We start from the raw sequence: 23,206 nt of genomic DNA, 5'->3' as shown, positions 1-23,206 counted from the left end.
CCTAGCTCAAACATACCTAACACAGTTTTTCCCTATTAACTATCTCAGTGATAGACATTAGCTTTGCAAAACAACCAGAAGCACTCAGTAAAATTCAGCTCCTAAAAATTAATTAAATATTGATTTTTCAAAGTTTCTTGTTAAGATTTATGGCCAGGGCTTCAATAAACTCTCGTAAGCAAAATAAGTGAGGGCAATAACTCCTAGCTAAGCTCTAACTCCAGTAATTATGTTCTCTCTCTCTCTAATTCCCCTTGTAATTTTAGCTGCAAAAGCAAATTAGGCCTAGATAAAGGAGAAGAAACTCCAGGAAAAAAAAAAATGTTTTCTGAAATGCATTTTAGTTATTTAACTTAAAGGGATTAACCAATTTTTTTTTAAAGATTTTATTTTTAGGTAATCTCTACAGACAACGCAGGGCTCGAACTCACAGCCTCGAGATCAAGAGTCGCATACTCCACTTATGGCACCAGCCAGGTGCCGCTTAAAGGGATTAATTTATTCTCATTTCATTTGGCATCCCAAAAGATGGAATAGAATTTCTGGCACCCCATAAGTAAAATCTGGCAAAGAGAGCCCTTAAAACTTGGGGACTTCTGGCAAGAATCACTTCAATGATCAACTGTATGTTCATGTAATACCATTATTTTGAAAGGCAACATCTAAGGAAAGAGTTGTATTTTTGTTGCCTTTATCCGTGTGTGTGTGTGTGTGTGTGTGTGTGTGTGTGTGTACCAGTAAATATAACAGATACTACTGTTACAAAGTCGTAAAGTCTGCATCTCCAGGGCTTGGATTTTTATGTTATTTTTACAAATAGATAGATGCATAGATGATGAGATAGATAGATGGATGGAGAGATGGCTGGCTGGCTGGCTAGATGATAGCTAGATAGGTAGTTAGATAATGTTTTAAAATCTACTTTTTCTTTTTTAAAACAGCAACTGTTGCTTAGATTAATTTTGTGCCGCAAGGCCTGCTTCCCAGAGGCATATGGTTTGGGGGTGGCCATAAAAAGCTGGATCTGGAGCCTTCCCTTAGAACAGAGCACTGTGTTTATGATTTAACCATTTCTTGTTAGCATCAAACAGTGTATCATCGACTCCAGAACTCAGCGATGTAATCGTGGTCTTTCACATTAGGAAACAATACCTAATTAAACTGCACTTGACGTTGTGCACACTCTACCAAACACCATATCCTCTGGTGTTTCATTAAAAATTCAGGTCCCCAATCATGCCATCAGGGACACACAGCGTGCAAGTGTACCATCTCATTGCAGTCGAATGCCACACTGTCCCTGGCCCTGTGCTTCCGTTTCCAAGCTCCCCCACCCATCTGTTCACCCGTGTTAGAGAACACACAACTCTCTTGCATCCTAGCTGTTTGCCAGCACGCGTATGTATTGAATTTAGGTTTTATACCCCAGGCAGTGCCGACCACAGAACAGGTGCTCAGCAAATGCCTGCTGAATTGAACAAGGAGTAAATCAATGATGAACACATCAAATGCTCGGCCTTGCTGTACAAGCTTGAACACAGATTTGAAGGAGATGATTTTTTTTAAGTAGCATAAGAGAATGGGGGTGGAATTTGCTTTAGTACCTTCCAAAGGTTTTTTTCCCCCTTGCCATTATGACTCACTACTGCTAACTATGGAAATCACTAATAGTGACTCTAATATTCTTCCAGTTTTATAGGCTCTCATTGTCAAGATGAATTCTAAGGGAAGCCTGAGCTCCTAAAAGAGCCAAAAAAAAAAAAAAAAAAAAAAAGACAGAAAGACAAAAAAAACAAAAAAACCTCTGCATTACATAGAGATGGGGAAGGAACACTGTTTAGCAAAAGATTCTGATTAAGAGTCAGTTAATGTCATCTCTAATGAGCTCCCACGTGCTGGCTTCCCGGTGACCTGGACGTGCAGAAAAGCACAGCACTTCACCTGGGTAAAATGACCCCTGGGTACAAAACCACTGTGAGGTCTAGAACTTTATCTCAGTTTTTCTGGAGGATGAAAATCCTTCTAGTGAACTTTATAAACCAACTGCACTCATCAAGGTGAATAAGATGTCTATGTATCTACTTTCCCAACTAGTTGGTTAGCTGCTTGTAGGCAGAGACTGCACCCCCAGGGCCTGCCACAATCCCTGGCACGAAGCAGGTGCTCAAAACTACTTTGTCAATATTGATCCTACACTACTCTCGGCGCAGTACAAGCTCACAGAACTGGGAGAAACCTAAGGAAGAATTTAATAGCTTGATCCTTTTCAAGATCACAACATTGAGAAACAGAGAAACAAAATAAATCGCTCAGAGTCACTTCAGACTGCATTGTGGGATGCTTTTCTTTTCTCTTCAAAAGTTTTCTCCTCTCAGTTCATAACTCACGGGGGAAAATCCAAGAGGGGCTTGAAATAATCCTTTCGTGCCTCACGAGCTTCTTCTAAGTAAATATGCCTTTTATAAGTTACAGAACATTAACCTGAAATACATATAAAATGGAATCTAGAGGCTTTTACTTGGTCAATTTATTTGGGGCGGGGATGGAGCCCATAGTTCTCAAACCCAACTCATAAGTTTAACACCTCTCATTTTCCTCTGGTGTCTTAAGAGTTTCTTAAAGTCACAGTCAAGAGGTCGGGCTTTTCATCCTTCATGTAAAACCAAACTGTACAATTAAAATTTCAGCACCTTAATTAAATCTGTGAGTGTCCACCAAATTAATTTGCAGCAGCAAAACAAGATGAAATTATGTAAAGCACAGGGATCAATTTATCATTCCATAACTTGCGATTAATTCAACAAGCTTTCACTTCCATGTCTAGGTGACAACCATTAAAGTCCAATTGTCTGACTGCATTATGAGAAATGGGACTTTCTTTTACGCCCAGTCTTCTAAAGACCTAGAAACATATTCTCTCCACAGATGAAAAACGGGCTCTGCTGCCAGCAAGGTTTGGGAAAGAAGTGGGATGCCAGGGGGCTGAAGGGACATCAAAAGAGCCTGAGACCCTCAGTGCCACACGAGCTCCACAGGCTACCTCCCCAGTTGGCCTAGGCGCCTTAGAGGCAGTGTGAGTTTCTAATTTACTAACACCTCCCACTTAATCCAGGGCAAAGTTTCCTTCAGGCCTTGATCTTCTCTTATGTCTCTCCGTCCCCAGGATCAGGCTACTTGAGGACAGAACCTCCTGATTAACGTGTCAAGAGCCATAGACTCTCCTTAATAGACAGTCCCTTTACTTGCCGGGGGCACAGGCTCAGCCTCGGCAGGAGCTGCCACAATGTGTTAAGTCACCACTAAGGCCGATGCTCCATAATGACTTTAAATGCTCTAAGAACAAAGTACTGTTGGATTCATTAGCTTCTTGGACCTCCTGCAATGTCCCCTCTGCTCCCTGGCCTAGCGGGGCCCTGTCCACCAAGCATCTGTGGCAGAAAAGCAAAAAGGCAGATTCCTCCAAATCCAAAATGGAACTTGAACCTCCAGATGATGGTTTTGTTTTATGACACACTTGACTGCCTACTCACGGGTGTGAATCTGTCGCCTCAAATGGTTTTCCAAAGCAATTTGCTAAAGTGGATCTTTAAGAACACGTCAGGATGAATCATTAAAACATTTCAAGATGACAATACCCCTGGAAGGCAGAAGATGCTGAAGCAAATAGAAGGCATCTGATCTGCCTTCAAACAAGTGGATAAATGTAAGCATTGAGGCCTCAGAAACTATGTCCCTATCAAGTCCCCACCAGGAGTCCCTGAGAATCTTCCTACCCCCTCACTGATCGAATCCTTTTTGAAAGGGGGTTGATCAATATCTTTTAGAGTGTCTCCAGATCCAATTGCACCTGAAATACAACCTGAGTGGTGCTGATGTATCTCAGAAACCTCAAGGCTTCCTCATCCAGGGACTGAGCAGGTCCTGCCCATGGCTGGAGATCTATATGCCATCGGGGACGCTGTAGAAGACAGAAAACAGAAAACAGGTTGATGTGTAAAGTGTTGAGGCACTGGGGGTGGGGGTGGGGGTGGGATGGACACAGAGCATCAGCTAGGCTCCTTGGCCACTTTAACTGTCTGCAAAACAAACATGTCTGTGCACAGGCGGTGGGGAGTGGGTTCGGAGCTGCTGTCATTACAGTCACATCCGTCACAGGGAGGCAAGCAAGGCCTGAGAAAGCCCAGCTACCAGGTTAAGCAAAAGACTGCAAAGGCCTGGGGACGTCTGACTCTTCTGATCAAAAATAAACTCCACTTGACCCCATCAGGCTCTCTCAACTGTGGCTTTGTATTACTGTGCCTCTCCCCCATGCGAAGAAAAACTCCTCTATCTACTAGAGTTTCCAAAGCTTAGAGCTTCAGAACTATGAGCCTCCCTAAGGGCCAGTTATGTCGTCGAGGCAAAAGCCTGAAGTCCTTTGGGTGCTTGGGTGCCTTCCCCAGCACAGGGAGACAAGGGCAGCCGCACTCAGTCTTCCAGGTCTCAGTGTGCCTAGCATCTGGGGCTGTGCACCTGCGGGAGAGGACCCCGGAGCTGTCACCACCAAGGCTGACAAGAGTAGCCTTCTAGCAAGGGGCTGCTGCCTTTCAGCAGAGGACGTGAGGAGCACCGATGAGCACAGTGGTTAGAGATGAAGGCTAGGCCTCCTTTTGCAGCAAGGGTGGTGGGAGGGATGAAGGACTGGGGGATCGCAGTGGTCTGGAAGAAACGCAGTGGGATCCCTCTAGTCAAAAGGAAGCACTACTCATGAAGTCCTTTCTAGAGTTCCAAGTCCCCCACCTGTACTTATCACCACTTAGAAACCTTCCAAAGCCTTGCTGTGATTCTCAGGGGGAGAATAGCGCTCAGGGTGCAGGGTGGGGAAGGGGGTGGGGGGGGAAAGAAGTCCCATCTGCTGGGAGGGTAGATGTCTGGAGTCAGGAAAGATGCTGGGTGTCTAGGCACAGGGGTTCCCGCAGTGCTTAGACTGGGCCTTTAAACCCCCTTTTATGGAAGGAGGCAAGGGAAGGTTCTAGGGACAGATAAATGCACCATTCACGCATACACATTGTTCTTCACTCAGATATTGCCAGGATCTGAATGTGTGTGTTCCCCTCCCCCATATTGATAGGTGGAAATCCTAATGACCAAGGTGATGGTATTAGGAGGTGGGGCCTTTGGGAATAGCTTAGGTCATGAGGGTAGGGCCCTCCTGAATGCGATCAGTACTCTTCTAAAAAAGACCTCACAGAATTCCTTAGCCCCTTCCACAATGTGAAGACCTGGAGAGAAGGCGCCAACCCTGAAGAGGGCCTTTACTGGAAACCAACTCTGCTGGCACCCTGACCCTGGACTTCCAGCCTCCAGAACTGTGAGCAATAAACTTCTGTTCTTTATAAGCCACTCAGTCTGTGCCATTTTGCTATGACAGCCCAAACAGACTAAGACTAGGTATTATGACAGGAACTGTCTGTCACCCACCCCCCCCCAAAAAAAAACCTAAACAGGCTAGCCCTGATATACTTTAGTGCAAATGTGGGGGGTTTGCCCCTGGATGGGGTGGCCTGGGTGACCTGGGGTTGAAAAGCCAGGAGGAGTGGGGGAGCAAGCAGGTCAGTCAACATCAAGCCAGGTGTGTGAGCTTGGGGAAGAGAAGCCCACCCTGGCATGGGGGTCTGAGATAAATGCGGACACTTCGTAAGTGATAAGCGTTATTCCAGGTCCGATGTGATTAGCCTCACATCGTGGCACAAAGCCCAAGAGCCCACAGTCTTACCGTCTAGACAGGTCCGTGCCTCCTTGTAGTAGCTAAGTGCCCTGCAGCTTTCTAGACTTAAGGAATCCTCACTGATTTCCCACAAGCTGTCTTGTTCTCAGCTGCCGGGTTCATGGGCGTGCAACCTATGCAGTCTTAGAAGGGCCTGCGCTTGGGGGCGCCTGGCTGGCTCAATCGGTGGAGCGTGTGACTCTTGATCTTGCGGTTGTGGGTTCAAGCCCCATGCTGGGTGTAGAGATTACTTAAAGATTAAATCTTAATTTTTTTTTTTTTTTAAGAAGGGCCTATGCTTGGCTCAATGCTCTGCTGACACCGTCTTGAAATTCTTTAATAAATGTTGAACAAGAGGGCTCACATTTTCATTTTGCACCAAGCCCCACAAATTATGTAGCCAGTCTGCCCTGAGGGGCACCCTTTTCTGGGAACGCAGCCTTTTCTTATAGCTGTTCTTGTTCTGTGAAGGCTGATCAGGCAGAGAGTCTAATCAGAGAAAGCCCGAGAACATTAACATATCTTCCCAGGTAATGCCTTCCGCCACCCCCCTACTTTCCTTTCTTCTCTGAAGTAGATGGTGATTACCACGTGGTCAAACAATATTCATTGAGCATCAGCCACCCTGTGCCAGACACTGGTCAACACAGACACGAATAAAACCTTGACTCTCCCGGGGCCTGGGTGGCTCAGTCGGTTGAGCGTCCGACTTTGGCTCAGGTCATGATATCGCGGTCCGTGAGTTCCAGCCCCGCGTCGGGCTCTGTGCTGACAGCTCAGAGCCTGGAGCCTGTTTCAGATTCTGTGTCTCCCTCTCTCTCTGACCCTCCCCCGTTCATGCTCTGTCTCTCTCTGTCTCAAAGATAAATAAACATTAAAAAAAAAAATTAAAAAAAAAAAAACCTTGACTCTCCCAAGAAGTGCACAGTCTGGCGGCAGAGACAGACACATACAAAATAACTTTAGCAGGTAAAAGCTGAAAATTAGGGAGAGCAATTCTTTTCAGGAAGTACTGAATTATGAAATCATAAATTATAAGCACAGTTAAGTACAAACGCCTCCCAGTTGTGCCTGGTCGTGTCCTTGCATCAAATGACAAAGTGCCTTTCCAGGCCACCCCTGCTGTCTGCACAGCAACGCAGAGCTTCAGGCAGGCTTGTCCAGGTTTAAAACTCCCCATGTCTTTCTCACACGGCCACTCACAAGTGTGCCAGCATCTGGCCCAGGAGCCTCTTGATAGAAATGATAAAGTTCACCCGTCATGATCTTCCTCTAAATCAGGGATCAGGAAACTCTTTCTATAAGGGGCCAAACAGCAAATATTTTAGGCTTTGCAGGCCATACGTTTTCCACTGCAATTCCCCACCCCCTGCTGTAGCTCAAAACAGCCACAGACAGTGAGTAAACCAATGGTCGTGGCTGTGTTCCAACGAAACTCCATTTACAAAAATAGGTTGCAGGCTAGATTTGGCCCACAAGGCTGTAGTTTGCTGACCCCTGCTATATTTGATTCGAATTTGGAGGCAGACTGGCCTAGAAGAGACTGTTTACTTGAAATAATGCAAGATTATGATATCTAGATTATAGCTAACTTTGTTATCTGGGTGACTTGGGCAAATATCAGTCAGGATTCCAGCAGGATACAATAGGCTCCTTCCAACTGGCTAATCCAAGAAGAATTCAATAGACTATCTATAAAGGCGTGGGCAGGGTTTAAGGAAACCAGTAACGAATAATGCAGTATCTATGACAGGTAGCACCAGAGAGACTTTACAAATCCTAAGCCTGAAGGAGCAAGGAGCAAGAGGAATTTATGGAACCCAGAGAGGGAAACTTTATGGAGCAGGCATTTAATAAAGGAACAAAGCCAATCCAGGGTGCCTGGGTGGCTCAGTCAGTTAAGGGTCTGATTCGGCTCAGGTCATGATCTTGTGGTCTGTGGGTTCGAGCCTCGCATCGGGCTCTGTGCTGACAGCTCGGAGCCTGGAGCCTGCTTCAGATTCTGTGTCTCCCTCTCTCGCTGCCCCTCCCTTGCTCACGCTCTGTCTCTCTCTCAAAAATAAATAAACATTAAAAATTTTTTTTCAAAAAGGAACATAGCCAATCCTGTCACATCCAGTCCTATTATATATGCACACCAACTGTCAAAGCCAAGAGAAGGCAGAGAAGAGGGAGGCTATGGTTGTCCATGCAAAGTCAGCCTCTGGGGGTGCAGAGGAGGAGGAGAAGAGTGGATGGTGGATCTGGAGAGACAAATAGAAGGTCTCCTGCACAGCATTCTTTGGAAAGAAGCAATGAGACTCGACCAGGGAGTCATCCATTGATTCAGTGGGCATTTGTGCCTTGTGCCAGGCTCTGGGTTACAATTTAACACAGCTATAACCCAATAAATGCAATGAAGTTCTATAGGGGCTCTGATGGAAATTTCCATAGGGTAAGTGGGGTCACGAAGAGATCGAGGACGTAAACATAGCTCCAAACTAAATGCCAAAAACACAAGTGCAGATTGCAGAAATCTGTCTCTACTGCAAGAAACCCAAAGGCTTCATGAAAGAGACACCTTGAAACACAGCAGAAGCCACTCACCCTTCACTAACACATAAAAATAACTTCACAGATCAATAATGGTGAATCCATATAGCAGGACTATAGAATTATCTTCAGAATCCACAGACAAGATCCTGACTGCAAGCTCCTATTTCTCATTTCCAACTGATTGTCGACCCTGATGAAGCTAAACATGGCAGCTGGAACAGCAACTATCTGTTGAGGAATCTCAAGTGGAGACATGATAGGAATATACAGCAAAGAGATGCCCCAGAAATGCTCTGGCTTAATGCTTTGCTCGAGCTGTTTAAAAAACACTTCACATAAAGTAATGTTCCTCCTGGAATCAGTCTGACAGCAGTTCGTGATTATTACCCCAAGGAAACCACTAGCTTTTATCATCTCTTTCAATTATCATTTGTCTTAATTCTCTGGTACATACATCAATTTTTGTCCCTCCAAACATCCCACACGCAGAACTCTCTGAGCACCTTAGAACACCAATGGCCGGTATTAAATAGAACAAGGCAAACACACCCACCCACCAAATCTTTTTGTTTTAAGAAAATTTGTCATGATTTTACCCCCAAACCATTCCCTAAATGCCAGGATACACTATTACCCATATGCTGCAAATATCATGTGGCCAGAACGATGCTACCCCCATCACTCCCAGGAGGTGGAAACACGGATTCCCAGTCCTGTCTGCCACCCCCGCTTCCCCTCGGGATGGGGCAAGGAGCTGCTTCGGCAGAAGGGGGTGGACGTACTGTCATTTGAGGCTGGTCTGTCTGTCCCCAGCAGACCTGGGTTAAAATGTCAAATCGGGCACACACAATGAGCGGCCACCGAGAAGTAGGCCTCCTCCTGAGCCAACCCAGGGAGGAGGGTCCCTCTACTCCGTTGCAGCCCAAGGTCCTGCTCCCTGAACCACCAGGCCACTCCTATAAAGGAGCCCCTCCCCAAGCACGGACAAGCGGCACAAGGAAGACAAGGTCCCAGATTTCTGAGGCAAGGAAGCAGCCTCCACTTTGTTTGTCAAGGCTCCATCTGCCACTTTCTTCAGGTAATGTGCATTGAAAAGTGAGCCGGCCTCCTCTAATATGTTTTGAGTGCATAGAAAACATTTCCAAAAGTTACGATTTAGGACAGCAAAAGATATACACCGCGAACTCATGTCGCTCTCAGGCTATTTTGCAGACATCTGAAATTCTGCTTTCCACAGGGCAAAAAGTGATCACTGAGTCAGTCTCAAAAAGACCACAAGCATCGCCATGAGGCTTTCAGATATTTTTTATGATTTATGATTTCGGCATTAAATTTGTTTCTTGAAAACAAAAATGATTCTTCCAAGCCAAAGGAGCTGAATTCCAAGATTTTACTATTAAAAGATAATACAAGAAATAAAGCAATGTTTTAACATGCTCTTTTGCCTACCAGCCTACACGTATGCACATAATAGAAATGCATTAATTCGAGACCGTAAGCCCCAAGCAAGACTGACTGCATTTAAAAAAAAAAGTTATTACAAAAAAAGCAGACCCACCCATGACCTAGAAAAGAGAGCCATCAATTCCGCCTGGTGCAAAAGCTTTCCTTGTCTTGAAATGTGGAATAACGGCTTCTTTTTTCGTAGGCAGTTTCCCCACACCCATGAATGACCTCAAGTAGCTCCCGTAGAAATTGTCAAACAAGGAACAGTACCACTATCGCACATTTTTCAACATATTTGTGTAAAATACAAACATAAACCAAAGGAAGGCTTCTAATGGCCCATTCCTCTGTACTTCAATGCGACAGGTCTTTAGGGATGAAATTGTAGGATGAGTGATGTAAAGGGTGTTTCTTTACCGTGCTGGATAATTGGCAGAGTGATTGGGATATTTTTATAAAGTTGCAATACTCCTAAGTGCACATTTTCACAACTAGGAAGCTCCAGAAAGGTTTTAGAACCAGCAATTTTATATCAGGAGAGATGGCTAACAACTGAAGCTCTGCATCTTTTCTGTGGAAAAGAACAAGGTTGTGAGTCCTTGAGGCAAACTAAACCATCCACTGAGCATGTGTGGATGTGTCGATGTCGGAGAAGCCTAAGCTTTCTGGGAGGAACAAGCCCAAAACAAGAAAAATATATCTATTTTGCAATCTTGTGCTAATTAAGAGCATCCGTTAGTGGGCAGGAAGACAACAATTGAAGGAAATTATTTATTCCTTTTTAGGAGAAGGGAGTTGTGGGAGTTGTAGAGTCGGTCCCCAGCAGGACATGCGACCAGGCACAGCTGAGAGCGTGCAAGCATCAGCCACAACCTTTCTGTAACATCCTCAGATAATCACGGTCTTTAGGACTTGGACTGAGTGAGTGTGCAGGGCTCTGTGAGTCTCTGGGGTGGCAGGGAACACGCATTCCCCTCTGCATGCTCAGGCCCTTTTTCTCAGTCAGTCCTGCTTCAAAAAGAGCAGGGGTCAGTTACACGTTTTGTGGTGACATTTAAAATTCAGGTACCCGGTGCAAAAATGTCATTCAAACAAAGGAATCTCAGTTTCAGTTCTGGATAAGATGTGTAAGCACACCCCCACCCTGTGTCTTGCACTGAATCAGCACTAAAACCTGGACAGAACACACAGAGCAGTGATTTGAGGAATCTGAAAAGTAAACACTAGCAGGCAGATTGGAGAAGAAGACCAGAATTCAAAGTACCACTGAACGAGCAGTGAGGTCACCAATGTTTTTTCTTCGGAGGTCCTCTTTCCTGGCCCCCGCTCGAGACAGCCACACACTGGAAGTGGGCATTGGCACAGACCAAGAGCATCGGGAAAGGCCCTGCAGTTCAGGCTCCAGCAGAGAAGGGGCCTCCTAATGCTCAGAGACAGTGAGAAAATCCTTCATTTTCCTCTCTCTCTCTCTCTCTTTTTTCTCCCCCTCTATTCTAGCATCCCAATGCCTGGGCCATCCCACTGCAGTGGTGGAAGTCAAGCAGGGGGCCACAGGCACCTAAAACTCTAGAGGAGAGGGCAGCTCACCCTTTTATCTGTGGCTATCACCCCAAGAGGATGGGGTAAATGTCCCAGCGAGTGTTTTCTGTCTCTTTCTTCTGTTATCTTGGCCTTGGACTCAGGCACAGTTACCACAGGTATGCAGTACAGCATGAGCAGAGCAGGAATAACCAAAGCCCACCCTTTCTGGTCAGGGGTTCAGAAACCACAAGGAACCGGAAAATACTGGGAAAATCGTGGAAAAGGAAAGCAACCCCATAAAGTGGTTTATGAAGCCCTGGGCCATAGGAACATGGATCTGACCCTTGTTAGCATATCAAAGGCTTTGGAAGCCAAGGCGACTGACCTTTGGGTCAGGGTCCCAGACTGGACACTGGGTGGCATGCATGTGGGAGAGGTCTGAAAAAAAACATGGCAAAGACTTTGAAAACAGGACTGATATTGAAATTATGATCCACAGAAGGCCGGCTGAAATGTGAGGCCTCAATCCAACCAGACTGCCTGTGAAAACAAATATATCAAACTTATCTATGGTATTTAATCTCAGAGTTTATGAGTTATGACTCAGAGTCTCATAATATAATATGTAAAATGTCCAGGATATAACCCAAAACTACTAGGCACATGAAGAGAATCCGAACTGGTGTGGGAAAAAGACAATCAACAGATGCCAATACAGGCATAACACAAATGTTGGAATTATTTGAAAAAAATTAAATGCAACTGTTCTAGAAAAACTCCAAGAAGCAAGGACATACATTCTTGGAACCAGTGGAAAGACAGAAAGCCTCAGCAAAGAAATACGAGATATAAAGAGCCAAATGGAAACTTCAGAACTGAAAAATGCAATAACCAAAATAAAAGTCTCATGGATGGACTCAGCAGCAGAATGGATAGGACACAAGGAAAGGTCAGTGAACTTGAAGACAGATCCATAGACAGTACCCAATCTGAACAACAGAGAGAAAAAAAATGATTTTTTTGGCGGGGGAGGGTGGGTAGTAAAAAGAGCCTCAGGGACCTGTAGGACAATATCAAGAGGTCTAACTTTCAGATTAGACTCCCAGAGGAGGAAGAGTAAGAATGCAGTGCAGAAAGGAAAAAACAAAATTGAAAGATCGAATGGCTGAAAAGATGCCCAAATTTGACGACAGCTCTAAACATAAAGATTCAAGAAGCTCAGCGAGCCCCAAACAGACTCCAAGAAATCCCTGCCCACACACATCATAAGCAAACTGTTCCAAACTGAACATGACGACAGAAGCCGAGTCTAATCATCTCGTGATGGACTCAACTCGGTGGCGGGTCAGGGTCCGAATGGCGAGGTGGGAAAGGCAGAGCCCCTCCCCTAGGGACCTCTTCCCCAGAGGTCCCCTCCCTGTGGAGGCACAGTCCTACCTCTCCAAGTCCATCTGCTAAATGCCTCTGGCAGCAGACGGCACACATGCTGAAACCCAAATGCAGAGCAGCATTTTGAATCCTTTCCCCATCAATCTGCTGCCTCTGCAGCATTACACAGAGTGTAGGCTGGGAGGCAAGGGAACCAGAAATCAAATCAACTCTGACAAGAAAAAATGCACTATAATTCAAGCAGACCCTGATAACTTTTAGGAAGGAATTAAGGACAAGGAAGAAAAGACGTTCAGCTCTAGATTGAATCTCTAAGTTACCCTGGTAAGGTGGAAAGAAATGCCAAACAAATTTGAGCTGGGTTTTGTTCTTCAACCGACATCTTTAAATTCACCATGTTTTCTGTGTGTGTGTGTGTGTGTGTGTGTGTGTGTGTGTGTGTGCGTGTGTGTGTGCATGTGTGTCAAAATAATTCAAGTCTGGGTGAGATTGGAACCCCCGAGGGAATAGCTAAAAGAATAAAACATATTGTATTTTAGGTTTTTCTCATAGACAGTAGAAAGAGCAGCCAAATTCCTGGACAGATCCAGTGAAAGGCAGAGGCTCTCATTTGGTTTCATGATATAGAAACTACACAGCATCTACATGCCAAGTAGGAACTCAAATGTCAAATCATGTTTGTCACTGGGGTAACACATACATAACCAGGAAAGGAGGGAGGAGTCTCATTTGTCTGTAAGATTATAGAAGAAAGGTTGCCTAACAAATCAAACAGGAACTGGAGAACAACATTAACCACATTTTTAAGGATTCGTGTTCTCTAGCTCTCTCACAAACACACACACGTATACACACGCATGCACACACACTTCCACATATATGCATGCCATATTCAAAACATATAGGGGACCCAGACCCTCTGGAAGTCAAAATCCTAGAAGTTTGGGGGACCTGGGTGGCTCAGCTGATTAAGCGTCTGACTCGTGATCTCGGCTCAGGTCATGATCTCACAGTTTGTGAGTTCAAGCCCGCATTGGACTCCTCACTGACAGTGCAGAGCCTCCTTGGGATTCTATCTCTCCCTCTCTCCACCCTTCCCTGTTTGCTCTCAATCTCTCTCTCAAAATAAATAAATAAACTCAAAAATTTCCTAGAAGCTTAACATCATCTGAATCAACATCTTCTAGGAGTTCGTGGACTTAACTTCAGTTAGAAAACTCCAGCCAGTTAACATCTCCCCATTCACCAGCTCCCGAATCATCAGCCTCAGGATAGAAAGTCTGCAGCACCCCCTATAAACCCATTTTAAGGATCCTTAGATCCTGAGTAGCTGTCAAAGACAAAGGAGAAGTAGAGGGTGGGGAAAACAAGAAAACTACCTGAATGGAGGGAACGGAATCAAGGAATCAAGAAAGGAAGACAGGAAAGGGGGTTACGAGAGGAAGGAGGGGATACTCCCCCCAATACCTGAATAGCTACCTCTGTCCTCCCCAAAAGGTCACTTGGGACTCAGAGTTGTCCATGAGGGGTGCCTAAGGCCTCTTTGGTGCCTCTCAGCCCACATTGGTCCTCAATTCTCAGGCCAGCCCACAGATCTCCCCATGGTTCCCTCACTGTAATCCCAAGACTTCCAGTCACATCCATACGGATGCCCCATTAGCCTCCCAGCCCTAGAGCCTCTAAGGAGGCTCTGGGGAATAATGTCGAGCAGAATGCCTGTCAATGGTAAAGCTCAGTGCTGTTGAGCAATTTTACAGAGAAAGGGTTTCAGTTCTAGAGTCTAAACAAGATGTGATTTTCATTACTAAAGAGAATTAACATGTGTCACCCAGAGTGACCAAGTGCAGAGAAACAGGGGTCGTGGCAGAATGTATCCAAGAGGCCACACTGAGCATCTGAGTCACAGAGCTGCGGCACCCTGCAGCCACCCTGAAGGCTGACACATGGAACAGCAGCCGAGTGTGGCACAGCACATGGGTGGGAAGCAAAACCTTTCCTGGAAATCAATGGTAGACACTGCATGGTGCCTTTGAGAAAGGGCATAAGCAGGCAAGGCATAAGGTCCTCTGCCGTGGGTAGGACAGCCCAGGGTAGGTAGAAGGAAAAGAGCACAGCAGAGTCCAGGAGCCCAGCCAAACCACCCACCATTTTGCACATGGTTCAAGGGCATCATCAGTTTTCTGATGAGGCTATCACACCCCACTGAATACAAGCCATCAGTTGCACACAATTACACACGTATGCACATACGTATGTATGATTTATGGGTTTTCAATACATTTTCACTCATTATTAAATCTCTGTCATTTTCATATTGTCCATACTGCCACTCTCTGGTCCTTTTTGATTGTTATATAGTTTTAGGTAGCCTGAGTGAATCCTACTGACAATTAAAAATAAGACTCTGGTGCTGGGACATTCCTCTCATGATTCTGTATTTATAAAACATTCTTCTGTCTGAATGCACTGTAAGTTATAGTGCCTGACAAGCAGAAGCAGCCCAATAAATGTTTCTTTTCCATCTATGGGAGGCTGCCAGCAGTATAACACAAGGCAGGGCAAGCTCGTTGCACAACTCTGGAACCAAAAGCACTTAAGCTTCAAACCTAAATGGAAGGAAAGATCTACAATCTTTATCACTAACCTGCCCTTTTTAGGAACATGAAGCATTGCTGAAAGAAGCAGACCTTTATAGAGGTCAATTGGGTTTGCCACCATGGAACTTTCTGGGCTCAGAGCTCTCTGGTGAATGAGAGCAAGAATCCCTGAGGTTAGAAGTGGAGCCGTCAATGTGGCAGCCGACCTTGGCCCAGTCTCCTTCCCCATTTCAGACTGGAAATAACAAGAGTAAAGGGGACAAATTGGGCAAATAAATATAGCAGATCTAAGCTGATGAAAATGTTGACCATATTTCTTAATGGTATGAGAAAAAAAGACTGGCAGTCCTTATGTTAAAGAAAAACAAACAAACATCTTGGAAGAGCTTAAAAAGCAAACACATTATAGGCGCACCTGGATGGTTCAGTCGGTTAAGCGTCCAACTCTTGATTTTGGCTCAGGTCAGGATCTCATGTTTGTGAGTTCAAGCCCTCCTGAGACTCTGCACTCACAGTGCAGAGCCTGTTTGGGAATCTCCCTCTCCTCTCTCTGCCATCCCCCACCGCCCCTGCTCGCATACATTCTCTCTCTCAAAATAAATACATAAACATGTAGGAAAAAAAAAGCAAATACATTCTAGAATCTAGAAGACAGAAACTATTCTAGCTTTTATTTTTACTTGTTTTATGCATGCAGAGAATCACTGTATTCAAGAGAGCTTAAGGATGAGCTAGACTCCTTCATATTATAATTGAAGAAATCAAGATATCAAGATATAATTGAAGAAAATCAAGCTCAGAGAGATGAAATGACATATCGATGTCACATAGGTAGGAGGAGTTGGGCTGTGACTCAGAGCCAGACCTATAGGCAACTAGTCCCATACTTGCTCTGCTACATTATGCAGCCCCCATCCCAGGTCTCAGAGTTTTATCTTCCCCATAGGAAGTTTATACTTTTCCTATTAGTATAGACTTTATATGTTATTTTAATCCACTGAAATTTTGAGGATGTTTGTTACTGCAGCATAACCTATCCTATCCTGACTGATACAGGTACCTACAAGGCACTAGGTAAAAGATGGTTATCATTGTTGGGTATGAATCCCCACAGAACTCTCCCAATGCCACAACGTTAGAGATTGAATGGTAGGCTGTAACAGAACGTTGGTTTTATGGATATTCCCAGGGAAAGAAAAGAAGTATAATCAAAGATAATTCACTGCCAAGACTCAGAGAAGTTAGGAGGTGCTCAGATAAATACTATAAGGAACTTTTTAGGATTTTATAGGGCCTTCTAGGATTATAAAACAAACCCTATTCTCTGGTCTGCTCCCTAAGTGCATCCTATCCTGAACATACCTTTCCTCTCCTACCAACAATCCTCTCTTTTATTCACTAGTCAGTTCAAATTCCACTTATTTTGTCTCATATACTTCCCCCAAACTTCCTATTCACTCAAGCCTTTACTGTGTGCAAGATAAATTATGCAAAGCAGGTTCTTCAGCAATTATTGCTTGCACTTCTCATTTTATATTTAATCAAATGTTTGCTGTAATCTGTTGCAAGTACGTTGGTCTTGTTTCTCTAACCAGACTACAAACCTCATGAGAACACCATGTATTTTACTTCGTTTACAGTCCCCCACATAAGTGATTCCAAGGGACATTTTTATATTGATTTAAATGCCAGGGAGGAAAGAACATGACATAATTCTTGGGATTGAGGACAATTTTTTTTAAATAACTTTGGATGAAAGTAGGGATATCCACTAGCTGGGTTTCATAGTAATACCTCAATCTAGCCAAATATAAATACTACTTATTTATTTATTTAGATGGAATCAAGTTATCAACCTTAAATATGTGATAGATAAAAAGGGCAACAACGATTTATGTACCGGTTGTAAAATTTAATCGGAACCTGTACATATATATTCTATACCTTGAAATCATCAAGTTAGGTGTTATCCAAACCTATTTGTTAAGAAGAGAACTGAGATTTTTCTACTATATAAAGTTTGTTTTCATAATCCCAAAGCTGTTGACCTGTAACCTCGAAACTATAAACACTTGCTACAGTCAATTTTGTTAAATGCAAAACTATGTTTGACTCAAAAGGCCGATCCCACAAAGCCTTGAAGGGATGCCCCTTCTGTTCATAACTGGTCCAGTCCCCCTCATCCCACCTGCACAACTATGCATGCAGATTCTCTTAAAGGTAAACAGATGCATTCCTCCTTGTAGGAATTCATTTTACAAATAAAGTAACTCCAACATACTTGAAAACATGGTGAAGTTTTGCTCTTCTTCAACATTTCTTACAGTGGGAGCATTCTTACTCTCTCTACAAAACTAACTTGTCAGGGGCACCTGGGTGGCTCAGTCGGTTAAGTGTCTGACTTTGGTTCAGGTCATGATCTCACGGTTCGTGGGTTCGAGCCCTGCATCGGGCTCTGTGCTGACAGCTCAGAGCCTGGAACCTGCTTCAGATTCTGTGTCTCCCTCTCTCTCTCTCTGCCCTACCCCACTCTTGCTCTCTCTCTCTCTCTCAAAAATAAATAAACATTAAAAATATAAAAAAAAACCTAACTTGTCAGATCAATGGACATTCAGCATCGTCTCTACCTGTGCTCTCCTGCTGCTACCAGTGTAGCTGTATTTTCACCAGGAGTGATTTGGTTTGTTCCCAAACCAATTTACATCAGTTGCACAAGTTATTGAACTCCTATAATTTAATTAAAATTAGGTAAACTGATGAAACCTGTGCACAGAAAGAAAACAGTTCTCTTTTCTACAGAAACCAAGTCAATAAAAGCTAGGTACTATTTTTATTTTTTTTAATTAAAAAAAATTTTTTTTTCAACGTTTATTTATTTTTGGGACAGAGAGAGACAGAGCATGAACAGGGGAGGGGCAGAGAGAGAGGGAGACACAGAATCGGAAACAGGCTCCAGGCTCTGAGCCATCAGCCCAGAGCCTGACGCGGGGCTCGAACTCACAGACCGCGAGATCGTGACCTGGCTGAAGTCGGACGCTTAACCGACTGCGCCACCCAGGCGCCCCTAGGTACTATTTTTAAATGCCGTTATGTTAGGTATGAGTAAAGCAACTGTAAAACGGAGTAACAAAATCACTGAAATCTAAAGGTGTTTTGCACGTAGGTTGCCTCACAAGTGTTAAGTTCTTGCCCCACTTTGAAGAAACCAAAATTGGAAAAGGGTGATGCAGTTCAGATGGGTTTTTGCAAGAAAGACCAGAACTCCAATCAGGAGCCAAACTCACAACAAAAGCCTGACAAACAAATGTGCATGCGTGTTTTGAGTTAAAGCAGACTGTGTGTATGCTTTTTGTTAATCACTGCTTTAACTACCTTCTACATAACTGACCAATTACTGCGAATCAGTGACTTTCCATAGGAGGCTTCTACTCACCTTGCTAAATAAATGGTTGTAGACATTCCACACGCACACAGAGACAGGGCGATGTTATTAATCAACTTAGATGCTAGACTAATGCCAGTGTGTAGCTGGAGAAATGCAAACATAAAGCAGGACTGTGGACAAGGCAGAAGAGTGGAAGAGATGACCGCAACTTCTTTTATGTTTGTTTCTCAAGAAGCTACCAAGTTTTCTGTCTTAAAAAAAGGTTTTTTTTGACATTCAACATTTTTACAATATAAAACAAGCACTTATTTACAAATGAGGTAACATAAAAATCAATACGAGGGAGGAGCCATTGGCTACAACCCTGAAAACAAAACATGGCTCTTCTCCCAGGTGCAGCTTAAGGAGACCGAGGAAGGCAGAACTGGCCACGGATAGGATTGTCCGCCTCAGCACCACCTCCAGGCGTGGGCTGGTGGGGGCCCCACCCTCCAGGCTGTTGGGCAGGACCCCGGGCTCCACCTCCTGAGGCTCAGCCCAGCTGGCAGTGAGGTGATTCCAGGAGACAAAAGCCCATCACATCACACTGGGGCAGCTCTCCCTTAAAACTGAACATTTGCCGGGCGCCTGGGTGGTTCAGTCGGTAAAGCCTCCGACTTCGGCTCAGGTCACGATCTCGCGGTTTGTGAGTTCGAGCCCCGCATCGGGCTCTGTGCTGACAGCTCAGAGCCTGGAGCCTGCTTCCGGATTCTGTGTCTCCCTCTCTCTCTGCCCCTCCCCTGCTTGTGCTCTGTCTGTCTCTGTCTCTGTCTCTCAATAATAAATAAACGTTAAAAAAAACCCAACCCTGAACACTTGCTGCGGATGCTTCTCCACCAGGTTTAGGAGTGAACCATCTCAATCGTAATTGACAAGTCTTAACCCGGCACCCACCCCCGTGAGGGAGGGAGTGGTCCTTCACAGGAGGCCTGGGGTAGGGGAGGCAGAGGTATCTGTATTCTGCAAACTCCTATGCCTGATTCTGATCCACTCCCAGATTAAGGGCTTCCTGAGGCCCATGCTCCCCCTGAAATCAACTGCAAACAAATGTGTATGCAAACAGATGTTCGTGATTCTGCAATGCTTGTCCATGGCTTCCATCGGATTGTTTTCATCAAATTTTGTAACTCCTGTCTACACAAGCCACAGGAAATTTGAGAAGAAACTGAACATAAGAATTCCCTACACAGAGCCTCCCTGTTGTATTTTTCTCTGTCTCTAATTTTTTTCCACCAAACTCCAATCTGTTCCTATTTCTTCCCTTCTATTTTTAAATTGAAAATTTTTGCCTTCAAAATAACTATAATCCAAAAACTCCTTGAATAAAAGACACAGAACATTAAATTTCCAACTTCCCTTACTCACTTCTCCCATTCCTATACGGTTTTATTCTTTTTTTTAAAAAAATGTATAAACCTTAAGAGCACTTTTGATCTGTTTTTTTCTATTAAGTTAATGGCTTGTCCAAACATACGTACCTTTAATTATCAGCATCCTAGTTTACCTATATTTTTTAAATAACAAAATTACATATAGCGATAGTATTTTTTTTTCCTGTTCCCTGTCTCAACCTATCACCATAATGAGAAAGGACACAATGTTAATATGTGTAAACAGACTTCAATCTATGCTAGTGGTTTGGTTTTATAAATAAGAACATTCCCTGTCCAGGAATAAGGCCCAGGCATTCAGATTTTCCAAAACAATTCTCTGTATCCAGGGTACCAAAATGAAGTCAAACACTTAGGTTTCCAAACTGATGTAGCTCTCTGCTTCTGATTGAGGTTAATGTCCTATAAGTGCACATTAGTTAAATAAGCCATTTTTTTTTTACTATTTCTGTACAAAATGAATATTCACTATTCAAAAGAATATTCCCTATCATAATTATACAATCAGTTCAAATTTGTTCTTAAGCAATGGAAAGCATGCTTGAAATTCCACCCTGACAAAATAGCTAAAATTAAGCTTTAAAATATATTAATTGACTTGGAAAATATCTAAGAAGCCTTAATATCAAACCTAAAATCTATAGTAATCAACATATTTTTCTGAGATCCAGATTTCAGCATGGATGTAGGGCATAGTATAGAGTAGAAAGAGTATTAAATCTGACCTGGTTTAAAACCTCTATTTACCTTAAAGCAGTAATTTAACAGAGTCCCTCTTGGTAGAAAGGAAATAACAACCATCTCACTCATAAGGCTATTATGAGAACCACCTAGGATAATGACACAGCAAGCTTTTGTAAGCTTGGGAAGAGTTGTTTATAAGTGGGGTATCCTGGGAGGCGCCTGGGTGGCTCAGTTGGTTAAGCGTTCAACTTCGGCTTAGGTCATGCTCTCGAGGTTCATGGGTTTGAGCCTCACATCAAGGCTCTGTGCTGACAGCTCAGAGCCTGGAGCCTGCTTCGGATTCTGTGTCTCCCTCTCTCTCTGCCCCTCCCTTGCTCACACTCTGTCTCTCTCTCAAAAATAAATAAACATTAAAAAAAAACTTTAAAAGTGAGGTCTCCGTATAACTGCTGTTCTCTTTAACACAAATGCCCAAGAGGAGCAAACACACAGACACTACATTTCTGCTAAGCACGCCCATCCCCATTAATGAGCACCAACAGGCCAAGGGTCCAGGACTCTCCCACAGTGAATATATCTTTAACTGAACAGAGAAAAGCATGTAGTTTCACCCTGGTCATAAATTCCATGGGCCTCTGGGCATTACTTTTACCGTAGGTATATTTCACATACTATAAAAGTTGCCATTTTAAACAATTGAGCGGTTTTTTATATATACACAGGTGGTTCAACCATCAACACTTTTTACCTGCAGGATATTTTCGTCACATCAAAAAGAAACCCCATTCCAGGAGCAGTCATTCTCCATTCTCTCCTCCCCTCAGCCTCTGGCAACCACTGATCTACTTCCTGTCTCTATAAATTTACCCACTCAGGTGATTACATTAAAATGGAGAAATGCAATATGTTATTTCTTGTAACTGTTTTCTTTCACTTAGCATAATGTTTTCAAAGTTTATCCACATTGTGGCATGTATCAGGACTTCTTTCTTTTTTATGGCTGAATAATATTTCACTTTATGGATATACCACATTTTGAGTATCCATTCATCAGCTGGTGGACATTTGGGTTGCTTCCCACTTCTGGCTCTTCTGAATAATGCTGCTATAAACATCTATGTACAAGCTTTGTGTGAACCTATGTTTTCAGTTCTCTTGGGTATATCCCAAAGAATGCACTGGCTGGGTTATTTCCAGGAACTCTTGAACCCTAATATTCATGTCAGCACCCTCGGTGTAACTCATTTTCATGGCAGACAGAAGGCAATGTAGTTCACCAGGGAGCCCAAAAAATCAAAGGAGGAGATGAAGACATGCATAAAGGAAAAAGGGGAGTTCTGCATGAAGCAACACACTGCTGGTCCCAAAAATGTCCTAATCATATAATTCCCCACACCATACAAAAGCAGCAGCCATAGTTAGGATGAGGGGACCAACACTGGAACTAATTTGGCACAATCCTCCTAATAATAAGAACAACCAACATGTAATGAGTGCTCACTGCATCCAAGGCACTGTGCTAGGCACATTACATGGGTGGTCTACCAGTTGGGAAGATGGGGAAACATGATTTTTTAAAACAAACACTGATTGCAGCCAATTCCCACCAGAGTGGCATAATTCATCTCTAGGCCAGGCCTGCAAGGAGAGAGAAAACCAGAAGAAGATAAACTGCCTGAGTAAGAAAATGACATGTATCTGGAATTTTCTGGAAACTCAACAGAGTAGAATGGGAGTGGAGCTTGAAGCCTTGAAAAGGGAAGAAAGGAATTAAAGTATAGGCAAGAGAAGGCAGGATCAATGGTGCATGAGTCTAAGAAGCAAATACAGCCAGTAAGAAATCCTCAATGGCCAAGAAAACTTTGAGCAATCAATTTTAAGTCAATTTCTGTTTTGAACTGCATTAGTATCTCCCTCCATTACCCTGAGACCTTCAGCAAGGCCTGTGTGGGTGTCACACTGGGGGATTAAAAAATGGGCAGAGAGGGGAAAGCAGTGGCCCCAGGTAGAACACTGAGCAGGAATTCAGAGAGAGTGACCAGAAAATGTAAGCTCCAGATATTATCAGAACACTGGAGGGCAGGAAAAGTCCTGGACCTCTCATAGCACATGGCTTGAGCCATCTTACTTACAGATGAAGGGCTATGACCTAAGATACTGGAAAAGAATCTTTGACTGGAAAAGTCATTTGATTGTCATAATACAGTCTGCTCCAAAAAAATACACTTGTGTTAGAAAAGGCGGGTAACTGGCAGTGGTAAACAAACACCAAGATTTAACTCACTTTAATGTTCACTGCATGGCAATGGCCTTAAAACAAAGACCTTGAAGACTTTATAATGACATTCCTGTGAATAGTTAGAGGATTAAAACTTTTTCTCAGTGTCCCTGTTGGAAGTCAAGACCATCTTCTCAGGAAGGTCAGTGGTCGCCCCAGGTGGAATGGTCATAGCTAAGTGGCCCTGGGTCCACT

At 43.8% G+C, this 23,206-nt stretch overlaps 1 protein-coding gene across 1 annotated transcript in view; it reads right to left on the bottom strand.

The window, feature by feature from the left end:
• METTL24 (methyltransferase like 24) overlaps positions 1-23,206 on the bottom strand; it is a 102,511-nt gene that overhangs the window by 65,267 nt on the left and 14,038 nt on the right. Inside the window, exon 2 of the mRNA XM_047101370.1 lies at positions 3,860-3,958. Within this exon, the coding sequence (XP_046957326.1) occupies positions 3,860-3,958 (99 nt within the window). The remainder of the gene's footprint in view (positions 1-3,859; positions 3,959-23,206) is intronic.

Source organism: Lynx rufus, unplaced genomic scaffold (assembly GCF_022079265.1).
Source record: "Lynx rufus isolate CCGP_SWC_20201006 ecotype Redwood Valley unplaced genomic scaffold, mLynRuf1.p SCAF_6, whole genome shotgun sequence".
Classification (NCBI taxonomy): Eukaryota; Metazoa; Chordata; class Mammalia; order Carnivora; family Felidae; genus Lynx; species Lynx rufus.
The sequence above is the reverse complement of the archived record's forward strand: the minus strand, read 5'-3'. Positions and strand labels throughout refer to the sequence as shown.